We start from the raw sequence: 24,853 nt of genomic DNA on the forward strand, positions 1-24,853 counted from the left end.
AACATCAATATAGTCAATGTGTACATTGCGACTGTCTCAAACCCCGGGTCTCAAAAAAAACCAAAAAAAACGTCAGTCTAAGCAATGTTCATGATGTATACAGACCTGTATTTTTTTTCAAAATTAGCATTTTACATGGGTGAATTGAAACACTGGAGTAAGGCATCACTAGGATCCACAACATGTTCATCTATCAGGGCACAGTTCTTTAACCCTAATACATTTGTACATTCATTGAATGACCTTTGAAAATTTGGGTACAAAAACTCATCCTCTGCAAGTTGAGGTCAAATTTTGCACTATGAGTGTTTAATTGAGGTTATTGAACTATGTCACTGAGATGAGGCCATTGTGGTGCATGCTGGGAAGGTTACATTTCCTCAGTGACTTTCCCTCAATCCTATACAGACGATAAAATGCAAAAGAAGTGGATCGCAGGATCAGGGACATACCAAGAACTCTGTCTGCTTCTCAGTGTCATATCGGCTCCACTTCCATATTGTATGCACTGATCAGTGCAGGAAGAGGAAGAACTGGGTTCCTGCGAGTCTCGCAAATATAGCTTACAAGGAATTTTATGTTGAGGGCATTGACAGGGCTATCGGCCATTTCTATACCAAGCAGTAGAATGTCACAGACATTTTCTAACTTCCATAACATAAGCATTAAAGCTTTTCAAGGGAAACACGATTTCTTATCTAAATTTATACATGTATGTAGATGGAGGGATATCATTAAAATCATTCTTAAAACCTACAAACAATAAATTCTGCAATTTTCCTTTTTTTAAGATCCCTCATATTTTGTTTGAGTGGTTTTATAGTTGGTCACATTGCATTTTGTTAAAATAAATGTTTCATAATTATTCATTTATTCAGTTCCAAGTTGCTGAATTCTATTCAAATGTATTCCAAAGACAAATATGACAGCATTTGAATTAAACTAGATAGGCTTGTAACTTTTAATGTATAGTATAAATCCAAAGTTTTCAAAACTGTCAACTTTTTGGAGTGTAAATTTCAAATGGGGTTGTCTGAATAGGTGACTCCATTTGAAATCTGTACCCCCTGTGTGGAAGATTAAGGTTGCATCTTCCATATGGGGTGTGTGGATAGTTGGCACACTTTGGATATTTTTTTTTTTTGAGCCACCATATCACAGCCCCCTCAGAGTTACACAACTTCACAATTTCATTTCATGCCACACTTCCCCACCCCACATCAGTAAATGTTGAGGGGTCTTGGAATTATCTTCCACGGGGGAGTATGAATTTCAAATGGAATGAACACAGCTCTATTTGAGAAAATTTCAACCTGGATCTTCCATTGAGAAGGGTGAGTTTCAAAAAGAGATTTTGTTCATGTGCTAATTCCATTAAAAAATTCATACTCCCTCTGTGGAATTGATGTTGCCACATGATTTCACTTTTCACCACCAGTGAAGGGACTGCACATATCTTCACTATGATAGAAACTGCAAAGTGAACACATATATGTGAGCACATCAAAAGGGGGACTTTGCAGGTGAAGTCAATTTTGAGTTCAGTATTTCTGATTTGAATTTGCAAGCTTTAAAATGACACCTCATTTGCTCAAATTGAAATTGTGATACGATCTACTCCAACTACGTCCAAGGAGGCAATGGAAATGAGTTGTAATTTTTTCCATCTTTTTGCTTATATGTGACATGGTACCAAAAAATGAGCGTAAATTCACAAGTTGGTAGTTTTGAAACGCGCTGGCTACTGCGTTGGTGTTCTTTGTTTCACATGTATGCACATGTTCAAGCCAAAAGTATGTCTTTTGGGAGGGCGAAGTTAAGCGAGCGGTAATTCCTCGCTTTGCACCACTGAGGTCCCGGGTTCAAGCCCGGCGCGCCCAAGGACTCATGTGCACTTGCTCTATCCCGCTTCCATGCTCGCTCTCGCAGGCTTTCTCCGGGATCTCCGGTTTCCTCCTGTATCGCAAAAATCGGTGATTAGTTGTTTGGTTATCAAAAACTTCCTTCACCCAATGGAATTTGGGGAGCTGCACAGATAATTGGTGGATGTTACAATCTAAATGCGGATAGGTGTGCACCATTCGGCAGCAACCTAGTTGATGCGATCTGATTGTGATGATTCACCATTGCAACAAATTTTTTTTTTTTTTTTTTTTTATATGTCCTTTGAGAATGGTGGCACAATGAGCCATTCACGAAGGACATACTACTAGCTTGTACAGGTGCGCGGCAAACAAAGAACATCAACTCAGCAGCCAGGATGCATCGAAACTACCAACTTATGACTTAACGATCATTTCATGTAGAAGGTTACATATAATCTAAATTTCACAACTTGGGCTGGATGGGTCAAATTGTATCACAAGATATGTGCAACGAAGGCTGTGTACACACACCCACATAAGGTGCCTTTCAACACTTTACTTACTACTACTGGGTAGGTCTGGCACTCGCCCACTAGCTGTCCGTCCAAGGTGACCGTTTGCATGTGAAGATGCTTGTCTGTTCACTATAGCATTGAGACCAGTTTCGTTGCCATGGATACGGATGCCCAGGGAACCGGTTCGACTCACATCATGGAAAGAGGATGATGAAGACAAGGAGTCATCATCTGTGTCTGATTCTGTGAATAGACATAAGAAAAAGAAATTATAATTGGGTACCTAAATACTTACAATAATCAAATGATAACGCTATTTTGGCTATTGATAGGATATGCTCCAATACAGGCTGTCAGCGTGACGTCATATGGCGCCATCTTGTGGGTACTCGCGGCGATGGTCGTTCGATCTCCATGCGCGAACAGCAAAGTCACCGTGTCGATGCGCGATAACAGCTGCGTGGCAAGCTGCTCCTTGCGCGCAGTGTCCGACACATACACACGCGTATCATTTGTACCCACAAGATGGCGAAAGGCTGACTGCCTCTATTGACAAATTCTGTGGATTTAGACATTTCTGTAACATATGGTTAAGCCTCATTGAAAACTCACATGGTATGCAAAATCTGAATGCCCAAGAACACAATCCTAACCTCTCTGTATGACTGTAAGTTCTGTTTAAAACTGTAAATGACCACATCAAATCTGAGAGGGTCATTTAAATGGATACTCTAAGATCTCAAACATTCTTATCTGTCGGTACACAGTTCTTTAACCATAGGCTTCTACATGCATAGAATGACCAAAAGTATGTAAGTTACAAAAACCTCATACTCCATAGTTTGAGGTCAAATTTGAAGCTATGATTGTTGAGTGGAGGTTGTTGAACCATGTCACTGGAAATGAGGCTAATTTGGCATATAGAGTAGGATCAAACATGCTCATCTGTCAGGACATAGTTCATTAACCCCAATGTCTGCATATTTACATTGAATGTCATTTGAATGTGTGGAGTACAAAAACTCATACTCAACAACTTTGAAGTCAAGTTTACTGTTAATGCTGCATGGAGGTCATTGAACTGTGCCATTCAAAATGAGCCTATTTTGGTTCATAGTGAATATTTTTAAGGTGGGAATTTTTGTGCAACAATTATTTTTGCATTTTTTTGTGCTTCAAGCAGCTACCACAAAAATACTAACCTGCAAATATATTAATTTTGTGTATTAGGTCAATGTAAAGAAGCTTAGAATTGCAAATTTATAAACAAGTGGAAGATTTGGCAACTTGGCGATGTGTGAAAATTTCACTTTTTCAGTAGTTTTAAAGAGTTTCCTTGTTTGATGACCCTACTGTCTGGTGTCAAGGAGGAAGCTTAAACCACATTTGACCCAGACATGTGGTTTAGGGTTTAATAAAGTCAAAGTATGAAAAAATTGCAGCAGCATGTGATGGTTTACCAATAATGTATAATCCAGAACTAGCTGCCCCATATAATAATGATCAAAAGTCTTTATTAACACATTTTTTGTTGATATCAAGTCATACTGTGTATCATACCACAAAGGAAAACATACTAGTAGAACAGAACTGAAGTTTTGCTAACAAAAGTATACCCTATATCATATCAATGGCAGGATCAGTGGTCACCAACATTCATGTATGCAGTCAATCAATCAACATTCATGTATGCAGTCAATCAACATAGATGTTGGTCAATCCATTGATCAATTGACTTGATTGATCAATCCAGCAGTCTAATGACTTTGGGGTCCAGGAAGGGGTCAACAAAATATTTGCTACATTTAGCAAATATAGACAAATCCGATGAGCCAAGTGATGGTCAGGATTAAGTTGGCCATAGCTGGGGGCCATCTGCGCCAAAGTAGCTTAGTTTGTTTGAATTACGATCCAAAACGCCCACTATCGCGAAATGCGCATCGGAGCGTGTAGCACTTGCGCCACACCACAGGAGTGGTAAACGCTGCACGCCTGTGATACCGGCATCGCGTAAATGGATGGATGGCCCCAGCGAGGTGTAGGAATGTGTCAAGTCGGATTCATGTATAGAATATTGGGAATCCAAATGGCTGAAACTGGTAATCCTGGACCCAAATAGGTCAGTGCCAACCATGTCTCAATATTCTGAATCATCATGTAGTGGTAATGATTGACGAGTTTGACTTCAACACTACGCTATTTTGGCTCACCTGGAATGTTTTCAGCGTATTCAGCAGACGGTGATGCTGTGTTATTATCATGTCTAGTCCTTTCTGATATGATGTTATATGACTGACATATCCTATTTGGGCTAACCTACTGATACATAGGAAAAAGTGGTGCAACATCATAACATCCTGCTATGATGTCATTTTGTCAATCATTATAATGTCATCATCAGAAAAGACTATCCCAATATCACAGCATCACCATCTGCTCACCTCACTCTGGGCAAAAAATATTTTTGTGGACTTTTAAATTTCTGGTTCTGAAATTAACCGCGAAAAACACAAGAATGAAAACCTCCCAAAAATTTCCCGCTTTTTGATATCATCAATGCCAATGTGCTTGTTTAGCGGCACGTTTTTTTTTCAAAACTGTATCATCTAACACTACCTTTGGGTGTCTTGTGCTATTCCATACACTCCATATGAAAGACATGACACTGTAAGGCGTTCGACTATGGTGCGAGAGGTTACGGGTTCGAACCCGGCCGGTTCTCGTGAAAATTTGAGTTAGCTTGAAATTAACCTGGACAAGGAAGTTCCTGCTAAATTGTCTTGTTGTAATACGTACGAAACTCGTGGAGCTGAACCTGGTTGAGATGGTCATATATGTGGAATGTCTACGGCATCCCTGTGTTGTTGTTAAATGGTTTATGGAGTGATGTGGGGCCATAGTGATCAGTGACAACCTGTAAAGTGTGCTGAGGCTTGTGGATCAACGTCTAGGCCTGTGCATAGCACAGTATAAATCACTGCGCTTTTTTTTATCTTCCACACAGGGAGTGTACTGCATTTCATATGGGGTTACCTGAATGGGTGACTCCATTTGTGTGGAAGATATATCTTCCATAGGGGATGTATGGATTTTAACTGGAATAGGCCTAACCCATTTTGGAGCAGATGACCAGACTACTACAGATCTTTCGCAACCAGTCAAAGCCCCCGTATTTTAAATCCTGTGAATTCTTGCATATTCATATGAGGGTTGATTATTCCATCGTGCCGTGTCTAACAATCACATTAGCGATGCGTGGCTTTATCTATACGCAATAGACCTTCTGTGTGTCTTTGCGTTTACGCAAAAGACAGTAGATACTAGAAATACTGTTTTGCCTGCTGGAATTCATAGAACAATCGGCCCTCATTATCGGGTGATGCTGAGACTTTCGTTGCGAATGGTCTGTAGTAGTCTGTGCAGACGACACTGAATGGGTGGCTCCATTTGTAATTCACACTCCCTGCATGGAAGATTAAGGTTATGTCTTCCATAGGGGTGTATGGATTTCAACTGAATAGGCCTAACCCATTTGGAGCAGACGACACTGAATGCGTGGCTCCATTTGAAATTCACACTCCTGCATGGAGGATTAAGGTCATGTCTTCCATAGGGGTGTATGGATTTCAAATGGAATATCCACTGATCAATACTTGCCTGGAGGTGTCTCTATGGGCACAGCACTGGCGTGGAAAGACTGTCTTTTGGAAGGCATCGGTAGCGGCAACTCTGTCTCGTTGTGTCTGGCCAAAGCCGCCTTGACTGCTTCCTCTCGAATATCTACAACAAATAAGAATATATTTCTTAAACCGTTAGTTTGGTAAAATCAAAATTAAGAATTTAATCTTCACGCTATTTCACCCATGGGTATTCATTGGTGGACTGCTGTACACTAATCATCCAATTTATTTTTCCAGGAGATAAGTTTCTGGTAGAGATCCAACTTAGTAATACTTGAAAATAATATGTGACCATCCACGACAAACCCAATGTAAAATCGCCACTGCTTCTTCAGAGATATGGACCAATAAGCATTGTTGTTAGAATACAAAAGAATTTCAAGAGCAAATTTGATTTTTGAGCACCTTATTTCCCACGCAGTTATGACAAGTGATATATCATTTTAAAGCTTGTTTTAGGAGATTTCAACTGTTCAATAACTGTTCTATGATACTCAAAATTGCGACTTTACACTGGGTTCGTCGTGGATGGTCAAATATGAAAAGAAAAGTTACAAGCACCTATTTCCATTTTCACAAAACATCAACCATTGGAGATTAATAAGAAACCTAAAATAACACGCAAATTTCAATAAAACTGTAACTTAGCATTTAAACTGATATTGGACTCATTGTCATTTTTGATATTTGCTTAAGAAGTTAACTTTTTTCAGAGTTTTGGTTTAGCAGCGATGTGATCTGACGATTGTAAACACTACACTGAATGAAGACACCACCATGATGGTGTTGCAAGCTACGACACTGCTAAACCAAGACTCTGCAAAAAGGTAACTTTTAAGCACTTACATTTCACAAGATCCTCAAAGTCTTCATATGAATCAAATACACTATATGGTCAATTTTGCACCCTACATGTATGCAATAAAACAGCTAAGTAATACAAAGTTCAAACTGAAGTAAACCAATTTGCTAATTATTCCAATGTGTTCAAATAGCCATTCATGCCAAGTATTATTCCAAAAGTTCCTCCTATATATTTCACAGTCAAGTATATCCAATGTGTAGTTCTAATATATTTCCCAATTTGATGATGATAAAACGCATAGTATGATCTATAGACTTTAACTTCATCCACCAACTTCAGTTTAACTCCGCAATAATTCCATCAATTTATAACTTGTAAGACCGTCATAACATCAATAAATCGTAATAATTGTCTGCTGCGGCGATAAAGATGATGAATTATAAGTTCCTTCTTCACTTCAAATGCTACGCATTGCCTGCATGACCACGTACGCTGCATGCAGATCAGATCGTCATCATTTTAAGCACCATCTCCATCATGTACATTCCAGCATCGTGTCCTTGCACTTCAAAGGGCATCATTGTAATGATGCAGAAGCCAGTTCTCTTGTTTACCAACCAGATGAGGTGGATAAATTGAGAATATGATGTGTGCAACTATTTATGTGTGATATTCCAGCCAGCAAATCCCCAGCGCTGATGAACCGCTACACCGCATTATTGCTGTGATAGGATTGCATCTCAGAGCCAGATGTTTCTCGGCAATGTGGTCAATGTTACAGGTGAAAGCTTTCTGCAAGTCACAGGCCATCTGGTGCCATGTCTGAAGGGCTACAGTGCCCTTTAGGTAAGCAGAGACTACAGAGTTATGTCTTGGTGAGTTTACAGTGCACTTTCAGTGAGTTTCAATTGGAGTTTTGTCTCTGCAACTTTTGGATTGAAACCCAAAATTTAAGTTTTTTTAACGAATGTTTTACAACATGCTACAAAATAATAAACAATGTGGTAATTAGATGTTAACACTAACAACCCAGTTGCTTTTTGGCAAGAGGGATGGAAAGAAAGAAAGAAGAAGAGAATTTCTTGGGTGCGGTTTTGAACCACCGACCCCTCAGGTGCCAGACATGTGCATGGGCCTCTACCTTGCCATGCGGGTCTACCTTGGCCGGCCAAGCTTTCTGTGGCCATATGACTGTTCGCATGATGATGCAATTGCATCACGTGGGATACCTGTGAGTGCATAATGCTTTGTGAATTGAGGTTTTTTGATGCTTGGTTTGGTTAGGGTTAATGTACTCATATAGGCAGAAAATTAAGGTGTTATTAACCCTAACACCCCAGCTACTTTTTGGCGAGGGGGACGGAAAGGAAGGAAGGAAGGAAGGAAGGAAGGAAGGAAGGAAGGAAGGAAGGAAGGAAGGAAGGAAGGAAGGAAGAATAGAAAACTTTCCATATGAAATCACAACTCACATATTGTGCACTCAATTTTGTGAGATTTCAGCTGAGTTCATCTCAGCCAGTCAATGAAGTAATGTGACATTCAGCTGCAGGATTGTGGCTAAGGTTGAAGTAATGGTCACCAAACTTACAAGCCAGATAATGATGGATACATTCCTAACACTAATGTTTATATTTTTGGTATTGGACCTGTATGTATCATGTTGCTATGTAGTTTATTTGTTTCTTATCCTCAGGGTTATAGCTAGGCAAATTTTAGTGCCGGGTGAAATTGATATGAAATGGTAAAAAAATTGAAATTTTGATAAGAATTGCTTATTTTTTGGTCTCAAAATGAACTTGAGTGCCGGGTGGAAATTAAGAGTGCCGGGTGGATCCGCCCACCACCACCCAGGGTAGCTACAACCCTGCTTATCCTTATTTCAATTTTTTTTTTATTCCTGTGTTTCTTATCCTTATTAATCAAAGCATTATCAAACTCATTATCGCATCCACCACCGGGGGGGGGGGGACAAGGCAACTTTCAATGGGGAAAAACTCTGATGAAAATGGACAATGGACTTTTTAAAAAACACAAAAAAGCCAACAAATCTTAACTATCAGGGGCGCCCAGCATCCTTCCTCCGGGGGAAATCCTCCCCCCCCCCCCTGGCTATGTCATTGCCATCAATATTGAAATGGATGTAGTAATCCCAGCAGTGTTTACTCAAAGGCCGTATGTCTCAATTTTGGCCCAGTGAAAATTATTTTTTGGCCCACACAAATTTGTAATGCTGTATTACAATTAGTCAATTTGGGGAATTACTGAGCCAAAATTGGGCCAATTTGGGAAGAAAATGTTTCATTTGGCGCACCCAATTTCCAGAGAGAGTAAACACTGAATCCCAGTACTCCCCACCCCAATGCTATTTGTTGACACTGTATTTCTCCAAGCCATACATCCGTCTGCTATTTTGAAAGACGGATTCAGGTTTCCGATTCTCAGAAATCTCCTCATATAATCCTTCTTCTTGCAATATTTACCTCAACACACAATCTCTTACATTTGATACCACTGTGCTTTTCTTTCAGTAATTTTAAAGGAACAATTGAAGACCTAATCCCTGCACTTGATTCTCATCTGCTGAATTTAAGTAGAGTAAGAAATACTCAGAAGATATCTTACACTTCCCACAATGCATTTCTTCCATTTCAATGTTCTGTAATTGATTTGCCATCTAGTGCAACATGGGTTGATAATGACAAAATGTACCTCAATGAACAGAGCAGATCCAGATCTAGCAATTATGTTTATTTCTTGACTATCGACCAATGTTTAGCCAGTCTATTCTCAAACCTGTACAAAGTACATGTAATAGAAGTGTCAGAAGTAGGGGATGAATCTTGTTGCAAAGGATTCTGGAAGGGTAAGCTATCTTCTCTGGCTATGCCTTGTCATTTTGAATCAGTAATTTGCAGCAGAAATCATGAATTGCTGTCCAAGGATTACAAAACCTGATATCATGTGATGTGAATGATTCCTTGGTGGAAATTCTCTAGTTATGGAACTGATACAAGCATCATCAATCCCTTCCCCTAAATGAAACTAGTTTTGTTTTAGTATTAAAGTTACTATATGCCTACACAATGTAGGTGTAATTTTGGAAGTATGATTTCATAGAAATAAAAATAAAATAATAAATAAACAAATGATGGCAGTTATATAGTGTCTTTACAACCTGTTCAAAGTGCTTTACATTTATAACACCAACAACCATAGACAGCTTCTTTAATACTGATGATAATTGAGTCTAATTAAATTCAGTGCATGTAACAGTATCTTCAAACCAATTCATTCCACAGAATTAAGGAAATAAATACCCAGTTGATGAATTAAAACTGTCACAGTTCAGTTTGTTTGGAGACAAAGACTATATATAAAGTGTTCTATTGCTTCCTGATTAATAAGCGCACAAAATACCTGATGACTAGTAAACTGGCTCTGTAAACATGATGCTGTAACTCGTGTTTTGAATTTTGTATTTTTCACAGATTTTGTAGCAATGGGTGTAAATATTCATTTACACAACAGACATGCACAATTTGCATGCTTGCATGGTACACATACACCCACACATCCCCAACCCTTCCCCCCTCCCCCCAAAAAAAAGCCATCATTGCAGGCAAAAAGTGCAAACTTCTCGATGACCTTGAATTTCAAGCTTATTGTGCTAGATTCCAGTTGAAATACTTACACCCATGACCTTTATATCTACCTAGAACTAGCCCGTTCCACAAACCGCGACGCCTCTCGAATAGCGAGCGGAGCGAGCACCGAGTGTAGCCCCGTTCCACAAACCGCGACGCCTCTCGAATAGCGAGCGGAGCGAGCACTGACTATCCTACAGTTGGAAAATCATCATACAGGTATCAGAGTACAGCACAGAAGCCAGTGCTATCTCTACCTCCACAGAGTTTGTGAATTTCTATTGGTGAATTTCTATTTCTATCACCTGAATGGGTGACCCTGTTTGAAATCTACATGGGTATGGGAGATTATAGATGTGTCTTCCATAGGGGGTGAATGGATTTCAACTGGAATAGTCCATTGACAATGCCTGGCATTGATGCCCGGCATTGATGTATCATGTTATTTTACAAGTCTCTATTTTGCTGTCATGCCAGATCACTATCAAGAGTGCAACTGTAGGACTGCAATTATACTTTTGCCAAAACTTTATTTTGTTCCTTCCTTCACCAATCTGTAACCCCATATTTGGCAAAGTATATGTGCCCTTGCTGATTTAGTGCAAAAAATATGAGTATCTGTATTTGACCAAAACATGGAGGTAGTAGCATGACCAGAAGAAATGACATGGGAAATTGACAAAGAATCTATAAAGTCTGCACCCAGGCCCGTATGCAAGATCCTTTTTGGGGGGGTGCTGATTTTGAAAAATGATGGGACTTTTTTCAAGAGGAGGGATGATTTTGTGACTTTCTTCCCAAAATTTGAACCGTTTTTGACCAAAAAAGCATACAAAACCTGATTGTGATATTTGTGATATTTTGGGACTTTTTGTATACTTTTGCAAATTTGGACAGTTAGATGAGATGCATATTCAAAGAAACCACAAGTTGAAGCTCTATTATATTAAAAGTTGATATATTTGACAAATTGGGCAATTCAACAACCTGATGATGAATGTGAATGTTGGCTGGCAGCAGAGCAGACTGTAATACATTCATTCAACTTGACCTTTGTCCATGGACCCTGGGAATCCTAGAGGCTCAGATTTGCCTCTCCATAACCTGCCATCCAGGCATCCATTCATCAATGCTGACACTTGTTATATAGGCCTATATGATAAACTCTCTCTCTCTCTCTCTCTCTCTGGGTCAGATGGCGCAGGATTGTGCTGCTGTGGTCTTCACAACAGTAGGCAATCTACATGTACTTCTATCAAAAGCCAAACGCATTGCACCATACACTCCGTGTGATGAAACGTTCTTCACATCATTTGTCCAAGATGTTGATGGATGTCCCCTTCCACAATGGCCTTCCATGTCTCCCTGAAGAATCTGCTTCTCAACTCCACCATCCTTTCTTACAATGTGACCAAAGTATTGCAATTTCCTCTCAATGATAGACTTTCCGATGCTTTAGTCTGTGCCAATCTTATTCAGGACCCAGATGTTTGTCTTCTTGTCTTTCCAAGATACTCCCAACAGCCTCCTCATAGTACCACATCTATATTAATGCATCTATCTTCTTCCTGTCATCCTTTGTCATTGCCCAGGATTCGCACCCGTATGTAGCAAACACATCACATCACATCAAATAAGTACCCTCCCCCTTCATTACAAGCTACAATGTATTTTTCAACTCCTCAAAATCTATGCATGACATTTTTAAACTGAAATAGCAAAAAAAACAAGTTTTGTTTTGTAAATGTTCATGCCTCATTTTTTTAGTAGCCCAATATTTATTGCCATGGAGTCCACTTGAATGAAAATGATGCAGATTCAAATGTTGCTAGAGTACGTCCTCCAGGTCACCCTTGACCAGTGGTGCAGAGAATGTAATGGGACACGGACTTCAGTAGCTTTTTGATGCAACTTTTTGAAAATCAATGCATCTTTGTTCAATAAAGGAGTCGCCATTAAGCTACCCATTTTGAACTACCAAGACAAATTACTATCAAAATGTCCATAACTAAAAATGTGTTTCTTTTTGCTATTTCAGTTTTAATATGTGATGCAAAGATTTTGTTTACGATATGGGGTAATCACTTATTGTGATGTTGCATTATACAATCTAGAGATGCACCAGCACATTTTATACATTCTTAATTCATTTTAAGAAACAATATTCTGACATAATCAGGTGGTGGCCGCATTGCATTCTCTAAATTCGGTAAATTTTCATCGTCAACCGTGTAATTGAATGGGATTATTTTGAAATTTTAAAACGCTTGAAATATCACAAACAAATAGGCCTATGTTGATAAATAATATAAACTAGAGTCAATAGATTCTGAGTACAAGCCGCCGGCAGTAAATATAACATTAATGGGTCAATTTTGACCAATTTCAAAATTTGACCTTCGACCCTAAACTTTGACCGTCACCATTGACTTTTGTTTTGTCTCACTAAGGTCTATCATATGCAGCATTCAGATTTGCCATACCTCGCTGTTTGAAATTTTACACATTTTGACCTTTTGACCCCAAGTACAAAGAGGTCACCATTGACTTTTTGTTTTGTCTCACTAAGGTCTATCATATGCAGCACTCAGATTTGCCATACCTCGTTGTTTCAAATTTTACACATTTTGACCTTTTGACCCCAAAGTAAGCATTGTACAAAGAGGTCACCATTGACTTTTTGTTTTGTCTCACTAAGGTCTATCATATGCAGCACTCAGATTTGCCATACCTTGTTGTTTCAAATTTTACACATTTTGACCTTTTGACCCCACAGTAAGCATTGTACAAAGAGGTCACCATTGACTTTTTTTTTGTCTCACTAAGGTCTATCATATGCAGCACTCAGATTTGCCATACCTTGTTGTTTCAAATTATACACATTTTGACCTTTTGACCCCAAAGTAAACATTGTACAAAGATGTCACCATTGACTTTTTATTTTGTCTCACTAAGGTCTATCATATACAGCACTCAGATTTGCTATACCTCGTTGTTTGAAATTTCACACATTTTGACCTTTTGACCCCAAAGTAAACATTGTACAAGGAGGTCACCATTGACTTTTTGTTTTGTCTCACTAAGGTCTATCATATGCAGCACTATAACTTGACATATCTTGTTGTTCAAATTTAGTTTGTATTGCATACGGGGTCAAAGGTCAAGCAATGGTCAAACTGTGAACACCCTGAATACCCATGCCACTAGTGACCAACATGTATTAATTAGAGCTTCGGCGCATTTTGTTTGTAGCAGAAGAGGCAGATTGCCAGAAAGAAAGAAAGAAAGAAAGAACTAGAGTCAATAGATTCTGGGTACAAGCCGCCGGCCAGGAATAACATTAATAATGGGTAAATTTTGACCAATTTCAAAATTTGACCTTCGATCCCTAAACTTTGACCATCACCATTGACTTTGTTTTGTCTCACTAAGGTCTATCATATGCAGCACTCAGATTTGACATATCTTGTTGTTTGAATTTATTTTGTATTGCATACGGGGTTAAAGGTCAAGCAATGGTCAAGCTGTGAACACCCTGAATACCCATGCCAGTACTGACTAACATGCTTTAATGAGGGCTTTAGCGCATTTTGTTTGTAGAAGAAGAGGCACATAGCCAGAAAGAAAGAAAGAAAGAAATTAATGGGTCAATTTTGACCAATTTTAAAATTTGACCTTTGACCCCTCTACTTTGACCTTTGGGATCATAAATATTTTAACCTGTTTAGAATGTCGTAAGAATTTATTCCTGTTGAATTTAAACTCGATTGGACCAATTTTAAATTTGACCTTTGACCCTATAACTTGATCCCTGGGTCACAAATGTCATTAAATGCATTTTTCTCGTGTTTAGAGTGTCATAAAGTCCCCCAATCCAAGTATGTCGGTGATTTAACCTTTGACCTCTATAGCGTGACCTCTGGGTCACGGATGGGGTCAACTGCACTTGTTTTGTGTTTAGGATGTCACAAGGATTATTCCTGGTGAATTTCAGCTCAATCGGAGCTTATTTGTATATTTTGACTTTTGACCTTGAACTTTGACTTATGGAGTCGAGACTATCACAGACCTCCCCTACCATTAATGTTGCATCACTGTAGCAATAATGGGCCCTATCCGTCTTCCATAGGCTGAGATACAGCCGATTTGGCTAAATTTTAAGCATTTTATCGAGTGCCAAAAAAGACCTTAGATGACCTTTGACCCCAAATCTGTGACTCCCCAGTAGACATCAGTCAATGGCCATGCATGTGTGCAAGTGACTTCACCTAGCTATTTCACACATAGCCGATATGAATTTTTGAAGTTCTTTAGACTTTGATCGGAAATGACCCCTTTATGCCCTTTGACCCCTTATCTGTGAACACCCTATATGCACCGACCAAAGTCGAGTCACATGACTTTGCCATGTCACCATCGCATGTTGTTTGTAGAAGAAGATACGTTTTAAAGCGAAATCACGTTTTTGACCATTGTAGCTAGGTCAAAGGTCACAGCCAGGTCAAAGTCAAATGGAAGGTTTGGCCTAGCCCAGTGGTCATTTGGGTCAAGTATGGTTGAAATCTGTCAAGCGGAGCTAGCTCGTTGTTTGACATTTTACACATTTTGACCTTTTGACCCCAAAGTAAACATTGTACAAGGAGGTCACCATTAACTTTTTGTTTTGTCTCACTAAGGTCTATCATATGCAACACTAAGATTTGACATATCATGTTGTTCAAATTTATTTTGTATTGCATACGGGGTCAAAGGTCAAGCAATGGTCAAGCTGTGAACACCCTGAATACCCATGCCACTAGTGACCAACATGTATTAATTAGAGCTTGGGCGCATTGTGTTTGTAGAAGAAGAGGCAGATTGCCAGAAAGAAAGAAAGAATTAGCGTAAAACAGAACAAGCCGACTTTGTCGTCGGCTTGTAATTAGCGTAAAACAGAACAAGCCGACTTTGTCGTCGGCTTGTAATACAAGCTAAAACCGTTGGGGTTCGATAATGAACCCCACAAAACTAACCGAGTATATTGGAAAATGCCATACGGCCGGGCGGTTTCACAAGTTGCCGGCTCAATCATGTCATCCGCCGCCTGGACATAATGTATGCTTTGCATAATTATGTAGAGCTGCTATCTCTAGAGACTCGACAGCAGTGGTGTTGGAACTAAAGTGGGACCTCTGGAGGCAACCGGATGCCAACTTTAACATTATAAATCCTTCCTGCTCATTGTTGTTTTGTGAGTTTCCATACATCCCCTATGTAACACATGACCTTACTCTTCCACACAGAGAGAGTGAATTTCAAATGGGGTGAATGGGTGATCCATTTGATATCTACACCCAGAGTCTTAGCCAGAAATTAGAAACCACCCGTCCAAGCAGATACCAAAATTTGACCCTCAAGTATAAAACAACTTGTCTATACCTATGGAAGGGTCACTGGGGTCAAATATGTCCTGATTTGGCCTTTACATGTCACTCTGAATTAGTCTAAAATCTATATAACCTGAAAATCATCTGTTTTAGAGCTATCACATCTGTAAAATCCATTAAATCCACCCGTCTAAAATTAGATTAGCCCGTCTCAAAGACGGGTGGACGCATGGCTGGCTAAGACCTTGTCTACACCCCTGTGTGGAAGATTAAGATCATGTACATCATAGGGGGTGTATCTATTTCAATTAGAATAGCCCAATGTTTGCTTTATATTTCCAATACTGCTCAACAGTAATCCTTTCTAACAATGAGGATAACTGCTTTACCCGAACACTGGCTGTCCCTGCATTCAGAGGGAAAGGAAAGAAGGCAGGAAGAAACAAAGAAGATGAAGAAAAACATTGCTAGCTTTGGTCCGTTTTCGACCCATGGACCCCTCTGGTTTGGAGAACAAGACTGGGGATAGCAAGCTATAAGTGGTTAACTGTGTATACATGCACTATATGCTCCGATGATTGCGCAATGGCATCACATGGGGTATTTGTGTTTCGTGCTGTGGTATTTGTCAGGGTTAGCAATTACCGTAAATGCAAAAATATGGATAGTTTTGCATCTAAGCCTAATCTATCTACATATTAACACATGTTATCTTTGCCACATGACAATCAATTCTCAACACAAAATTTCCCAAACAAAACAATTTTGGTTTTGGTTTGATAGCCAAGTTCAGGTTAATCACTTAAATTACTCAAAATGATGGATGTATCCATTTGTTAATATTTTAATGGATAGATCTAATTCTAATGGATTGCACTGTGTGATCAGTTCTGTCACAGACTGTATCATAAATCTAACCAGCATTGCCTAAAGATTGCCCAAGTGGCAATTGAGAGGCTGCAAAAATGAGCAAATATTACCCACAAACTGAAAATGTTGGGCAAAAGCAGGGTTGCTGATTTTTTTTTTAATCAGATTTTTTTTATTTAAATCAGATTTTTTTTTATTTAAATCAGATTTGTCTGATTTGTATCAATGTTTTTGATTTCTTCGCTTCTAAGAACTGCTGTAACCCATGATAGAGTCAAAAGAGACCAAAATAACAAAAAAGATAGTGAAAAAACACAGGCTGAATTTAGCATATTTTACTAACAAAATTTATCTTCCATGGGGGTAATGGATTTCAACTGGAATAGCACAATCAAATCACACCTTCAAAATTAGTATACTGAATTTTGATTCATTTTTGGAAGACAAAGAATTATTTATAGGCATAATTTTGCAAACTGTGCATTATATTCGAACTACAATTTTGTGGAAATGATAAAATATACCTCGTAAATTAATTGAAGTTCAGCGCTACATGCAAAATGATATGGGTCAATAAATACTTTGTTCTTTCCACTCCTGGAGAATACCCGTCAATAAATGTGTGTTGTTTAGCTCTATTTCATCTCACTTTGTCACAAGTATCATATAAATTATAATTTGACAGTTTTTGGATGGTACCTGATTTATATCTGTTTTCTGGTTCATGGTGTTCATACTGCCTCCTGCTTCTGGAGCTTCTTTTGCCAACAGCACCGGCCGCTTGCTCTGCCACTGTAAAAAGAAAAAAAATAACATTAGTTTGCAATATCATACAATTTTATTTATAATGATAAAAAATAAACAATAAATAAATGTTGGCATTTATACAGCACCTTTGACATATTAAAATGCTATATATTCTGCTGTCATTAGAATATGTCAGCTGCCATAATCTGCCCAAAGCATGCTCATACATTTAGGTGGCACTCAATGGACAACAGCTCCCCATTTCACCCCTGGGTAGAGAGAGGCAAATGAGGTAAAGTGCCGTGCCCAAGAGCACCGCTTCACCCAATCTGTTTCTACTAATTACCTCAATTATATCACCCACCATTAGCTACCAATTTTTGCTTTAAATGTCAATCAAAGGGCTCACACATCCCTTTAATATTGGATAATCATTGCTGCATGAAATCTGTGATTGCTTTTTATCCCATCTTACAAATCCTAGTGATTGGAGCCTACTATTATTGTGCCATTGTACCAAACCTAGAATATCAAGAATTTAGCAAAATGTCTAGTATTGGAGATTAGATTTGATAGGGTATTAGCCTTTGTAACTGAATCTGGACAAAATTATGAACACAAAACAGAAGTTAATCTTGCATTGTTGTTACTGCCAAACCAATTTTAGACATTTTGCTGAATCATAAGATACTAATAGGGTAAGATTTGGTCACGAAACATCAGCAATGTTCTTCTAAGACTACTTTTTGTGTGTTGTCACAGAAAGAACCATTTGAGACCATTCCACAATTTGAAAATTTGCAGGAAAAACAATTAAGTGATCTAATTTTAGTGTGACCTAAAAACTAATTATAGCTCTCACTCAGAGCAAAGCTTTGTCTTTCCCCAAGTGCATATAGAATTGATGATGATCACAAGGCATGTTCAGTCAGTCATAGAATATTATTCTTGAGGCTCCATGTACTCGAGAATTGTGATTCCTTTTAAAGTCAAACCCTGACTGCATGTCCATCCACACAACTCCACTGAAGACTGGAAACCTTGAGGTTTGTGATGCCCCATGACAACAGCTTTGGAATTTGGTGTTGCACAGAATTAAATAATATTAAATGTAATTAAACCAGTACTTGAGAATCATAATAAAATGGCATGATGGTCTATGATCCAGCGCTTGTCTCGAGGGCCACCTGTGGGGGAAATCGTGAAATCCCCTAAATTTCTTGGGGATAAAATTGGGGACAGAGAGGAATTGAAATCTCCACAGTTCACACGGCATTTTTTTACTCAGATTTTTGCTTGAGAACTGCATTGTGTGGACATGCCTATAGTTTTATCTGTAATGGATGAGGATGTATTGCATAGATGACAAAGGATAGAGAGTGATAGTTTACAAAAACAATGTAATAGAGAGTGTGATATATTTCATCTCTAAATAATGTGTTACATGGCAAACAAGTTATAGGTCTGTTGTCGTATCCAAAGAATTAGAGCAGGACTCCCTACCGCCACAAACAATCGCACGGTCAGCTATGGGGAGAAATTTGGGGGTATTCGGGTCCCTGACGACGATGCACGGAGACGAATGCAAAAAAATCTGTGTCTCATCTTTAGCATCTTACTTCTTAGTGTCGTGTGCAGGTCGCATCGAGTATGTGTCTCAAATGTGCCCATCATCCATGTCGCCCTTGCATGACAACAATTACCATGAACGCATTCCGAGGGAAACCGAATACACCAATTTTTCCTCCATGTCTGTATTAAGATGGCGGTTGAGTCCCCCTTTTCCTTCTCTAATTCTGTGGTTGTATCATAGATCCTGGTCGCATCAAGTGCACTGAACCAGTGCTATACAACAACCCTGCACTTAATGATTTATCGCCTTCATTTTTAATTTTCAGCCACCTCATCAATCTAAACCAACCTTAATTCACACACTGGTCATAATTTATTTCCATCCAAATAGAAATTCATGATATAATATTGGAAATCAACACCTTTGTAACATTAACATTAATCTGTATTAATCATGGTGCATGTGGTAATCCTAAACCTCAACATATATCATCTACCACAGATCATGTTGATGAGGAGGAGGAACATAGCAATGTAATATCATCAACATTCACTAGGCACGTCCACGTGGAGGGCATTTTGTTCAAACAATGCGGTTCTCGTGCAAAAACTTGGCGAAATCCGCCATGTGAGCTGTCTTTTGGATTTTAATCCTCAGGACAAATTGTGTCTTGGCAGATGAATAAATTGAGGCAGACACAGAGATGACCTTCATATCTGTCTCATATCCTCTTTTATGCTTGCCTTTGGTGAGTTCTTGATTCCCGTTACAAGTATCATTCATGTGCATGTGATGGCATGTATCATGCACAATGTGTGGTTTCATGTTCAATATTAAATTTATTTTTTCCCTACTAACTTTACAAATAACACTGTAAAATATAGCAACTTATAAAAACAGGCACAACAATATTATCATGTCAATAACCAGTCTATGATCTGCTGATCATTGAAATAACATTTAAAATTCCAAACGTTTTTATAAATTTTAGCCCAAATACTGTCCCTTCAGCACCGCATACTGTATTCTTTTCTTGACTGTTGATCAGCAGATGGACAACTGATCATCTCACCACTGTCCCATTGCAAGTTAACCTATTCTGATGGGAGAACCCTAAATAAATTATAATACTGGTGCCATCACCAGGTTGCTTCTTTGGTACATGTAATGTGTCTGATAGTAGATTTCTTTCAATGCTAGGATAAATCACAAAATGGGCTGATCCATTTTAAATCCACACTCCCCATGTGAAAGATTTTGGAAATACCGTATTGTTTGTATTAAACGCTCCCCCTCTAGTAAATGCCCCCTCCAATGTTTCAATGAAAAGGTGACAAAAAACCCAAAAAATTTCCATGCTAAATCTTGTGTTTCAAAATTTTCTTAATTCTTCTTCACTATACATGTAGCTGAAATATTTAGGAGAAGTTTGGCAATTTGCATAATTTAAATTTAGCTGAAATTTTATTTTAACTTTTGGTATAGCAGAACCCAATATTCTTGGAAATTGACACACATAATGGAAGGGTCCTTTCTAATTCGCATAATCAGCGGCAGGTCCATACCCAAACCAAACTTGAATATACCCCCCCCCCCCCATGATCACTCAAGATTTTCCAAACAAAACCCATATTCGGTAACACTTCCCTTTTCCAACTGTTCAAAATCAAATAATTGGCTATTTGACTAGAGTCATTGTCATTCGGAATATCCTTGATGATGCGGATGAAAACATGATATGTACTTGTTGGCCAGGTAACAGGTGACATGCACTGTAATTGGGCTTGATTACGTGATGTGTATACCATTCACTCGCAATCTTCTCTGCAATGAACATCATGGACATTGGATTGTTAAAACCTATGCCTAATTGTTCACACATGTAATCCATATTGCACATAAACAATACCATATCGACTGGGCGGGGGAGTTTCAAAGTGGCTTGTAATACAATGACAAAATTAACAAAAATTTGCAACTTGCATCTTCCTTTTGACTTTTTTCAATCAAACATTAATAAATATGCCCCCAATTGATTGCAAAATTTAGAAAATACCACAGGAAAATTGACAAAAACAGCTTGTACCCCCCCCCCCTCCATGGTTAGGGGGGCACCGACCATGATATGATGACCCACACTACGCCACTGGATTTGTTCTTCCTTCAGTGGCCTCATTGTCACACAAATTTACTCTGAAATCTATAACCTCAAGTAATTCAATTGTAAAACCAATAACAGATGAAATCTCACAAAACAATGAAAACTGAATCTGACCCCTTGATTCAACAATTTGTTATCAGCACCGGTTTTTGTTATGATCAGACAAAATATCAATATAAACCTGGTTGAATCAATCTTTGCATAATTAAGCCAATATTTGCATAATAGCTGGCATTATAAAAAAGCGGAAATGTACTGATTGGGTACTGATTCAGTGATTGAGGTCGAAGGTTTTTATTTACTTAGTGAGTATATTCTGCCTATTAATCTGAAACTAAAATAATTGTTTACAAAATAAGTTGTGACATAGACCCCGTTTACACAGAGAGAAGTCGACTTCAATTGCAACATCGAATTCAGATTGCGACTAAGGATTAGCATAAATTATTTCTTAACGGGGTGTTTACACGGTAGTCGACTTCAAATCAAATTGTGAATTCAACTTTTATGCCATCAAGTGCTCATGCTTCAAATAACCATTATGAAGTCGACTTCTAATTACGTGTTCGTTTACACTGCAAAAGTCGAGTTTGAAGTCGACTTTAAATTCGACAAATGTTGCTCCGAGTCGTCATTTGAAGTCGACTTCCGGAGTCGAGTTCAAATTGCGACAACCCTGTTCACACACAAATGCTCTTCAGGCTCTGTGTAAACGGGGTCATATTTGCCAATCTAAATATACAGTGGCATATCCAAGAATGGCAAGGGGCAGCTTCCCTCCCCCAATACCCCATGTGGAGTCTGCCCCTCCTAAACCAGCCCAGACCCAACATCCATCCCCGACACAAATCCTAACTACCATCAGCTACGCCACCGCACTAGCAACGTAACAGTAGTGCTGACAGTAACAGGGTGAAATTACTTTGTATTTATTAAAATATCTAGATAGACAGTGATGATGATGCATTTGTCGTTCATTGAATAAATGAACACAAGATTGATGAATGGGTGTTTAGTAATCAATGCACGCTGAATACAGGCTAGCCCTCCAGCACTGTGCTGAATCATACATTGTAGCTATATACATGTGAAACTGTTAATTCACATTTTACTGATCAAGCTCTTGTGTTGCACTGTATTGGTTTCAGAAGCAATGTCAGATTTTCTCAACATTTGGATTTTCATAATGAATAATAATAACTTTAAATATAATTTTAAAATCATTTTTTTTAATTATTTAATTTCTTGTTTGTAATTATATATTACTTCCATGTATGTATCAAATGTATTGAGGTGCTGTTTTGCTCTCTTAGTGGCAAAAAATTTTGAAAAAAAAACTTAACCCTAACAGCCTAAGGGCTTTTTGGTGACAGGAAGGGGAAGAAGGAAGGAATAAAGAGAGAAAAGAAAGAAAGAAGTTGTTTGCTCTGGGTGGGATTCGAACCCGAGACCCCTCGCATGCCAAGCACACAGTCGGCGACACCTTGCCACCGGTCTTGGGCTTTCGCTGGCCAGCGAAACCGTGCCTATAAATCACTTAGGGTGATTGCGTCATCACACCAGGTGGGATGCACGCACGAACAGCACATATCAAGTAGGCCTAGTATTTTGTAGTACACGGTACGGTTAGGGTTAATGGCCAACGAACAACAGAAACAACTAGAGGCAAATGATGGTCATAGACCACAAACCTAGGTGGGGCGTGTTGGTGTTGTGGAGGTATCTGACCCCTGCAAAATGTTCCAAAAATGTTCCCCTGGTCATGACGTTTGTTGTCACCGAGTTTGAGTCCCTTTCTCCTTACGGATGTCCAGAAAATGCAATTTTAAAATTTGACCCCAGATGACCTTTGACCTGCAAAATGTTCAAAAATGTTTCTGTGGTCATCAAGTTTGTTGTCACCGAGTTTGAGTCCTGTACCCCTTACAGATGTCCAGAAAAGACATTTTAAGATTTGACCTCTATATGACCTTTGACCTGACCCCTGCAAAATGTTCCCCTGGTCATGAGATTTGTTGTCACTGAATTTGAGTCCCATACCCTTACAGGTATCCAGAAAGTGAATTCTAAGATTTAACCCCAGATAACCTTTGACCGACCCCTGCAAAGTGTTCCAAAATGTTCCCCTAATCATTAAGTTTGTTGTCACCAAGTTTGAGCCCGTACTCCTTACAGATGTACAGGAAATGCATTTCTAAAATTTCACCTCTGCATGACCTTTGACCTGACCCCTGCAAAACGCCCCTGGTCATGAGATTTGTCGTCACCGAGTTTGAGCCCCACACCCCTTACAGATATCCAGATAATACAATTGTAAGATTTTACCCCCTTAATGACCTTTGACCCCAATTCTGTATGCAAGTTATAGGCGTGTGGTATAGCCGATGCATATATGCAAATGACATCATTGTACTATATATAATATGTGACAGAAGAAGCATTTTGAAGGTATTTGGTTAAATACCGGAAATGCCCTCTTAACAAGGGTAGCGCTAAGTTGCTTTTTGGGGTCCCGGACCCACCAAAATAGAGTTGGGACCCCCTGTTTTTAAATTTTCTGCACGTTCAGGGGTCCCAGCAGACCCCCAGTTTTTCAATCTAGTGCTATTGCAGACATACTATTTATGCTGCATTTGTGCAACTGGGACTCACCAAACTCTACTCCGGACCCCCTACTTTTTAATTTTTTGCAAGTTCGGGGGTCCCTGCGGACACTCGAGTGTTTAGTTCTAGCGTTACCCCTGCCTCTTAATGACCTTTGACCTCAATTCTGTTTAGACCCTATGGCCACTGGATATAGCCGATACATATGTGCAAGCACAGACCATAGAACTTTCTAGGGTCTGTGTGGTGCAAAATGACATATAATTGTAGGGTGTATAATGTAACATGTAGGAGGAGAAGCAATTTGAAGTTATTGTCAGAAAGAAGAAGAAGAAAGAAGAAAGATTGGATAGCAAAACAGTACCTAGCTCAACATGATCAATGCTCATCATCTGCACATTATAATATCCACAACAACAGTGAACTTCTGAATGGTGAAATCGGAGTAAGTGGCTGACATCACCTGCTTGGAGGTCAGTGAAATTAGAGTTGCAGCAAGCTGTGGTTTTATTACCCAATTGGGAATCAACTTCCAGCTGCAAGTCTGATTCTACTTTTGATCTCTGTTCTGACCATGCTCACTATATAGTATACTTCCATGATTATACATGTATGTGCAAGTGACATAGCATTTTGAATTTGTTACAGAGTATGAGTTTTTTTGTACCCAAATTTGTCCATAGACTCTGATTTGTCAAAGGTTATTCAATGAATATACAAATATATTGGGGTTCAAGAACTGTGCCCTGATAGAGTGAGTCTCGGTGGCAGCCGTAGCAATAAAAAAAAAAAATACCTAGGTGGGTGTAAACCCACCTAGGTAAATAAATGAGTAATACGAAACAGAAATTACAACCCACATACACATCAATGTGCAATGTTGTATTATGATTAAAAGGTACACAGAGTTCAGGGTTCAGTGAACCCACTAATCATAATCACATTTGTTTAATTAGTTGTGAATAAATGTTAATTACACATTACAAATGAGCTGACAACCTTCACAGCTGGTCAGATAGGATA

General features: G+C 38.9%; 1 protein-coding gene across 1 annotated transcript in view; it reads right to left on the reverse strand.

The window, feature by feature from the left end:
• LOC140167918 (disco-interacting protein 2 homolog C-like) overlaps positions 1 to 24,853 on the reverse strand; it is a 140,960-nt gene that overhangs the window by 61,435 nt on the left and 54,672 nt on the right. The window contains 3 exon segments of the mRNA XM_072191209.1: positions 2,429 to 2,623; positions 6,038 to 6,160; positions 17,445 to 17,537. Coding sequence (XP_072047310.1) covers positions 2,429 to 2,623; positions 6,038 to 6,160; positions 17,445 to 17,537 — 411 coding nt within the window.

This window comes from Amphiura filiformis, chromosome 13 (genome assembly GCF_039555335.1).
Source record: "Amphiura filiformis chromosome 13, Afil_fr2py, whole genome shotgun sequence".
Classification (NCBI taxonomy): domain Eukaryota; kingdom Metazoa; phylum Echinodermata; class Ophiuroidea; order Amphilepidida; family Amphiuridae; genus Amphiura; species Amphiura filiformis.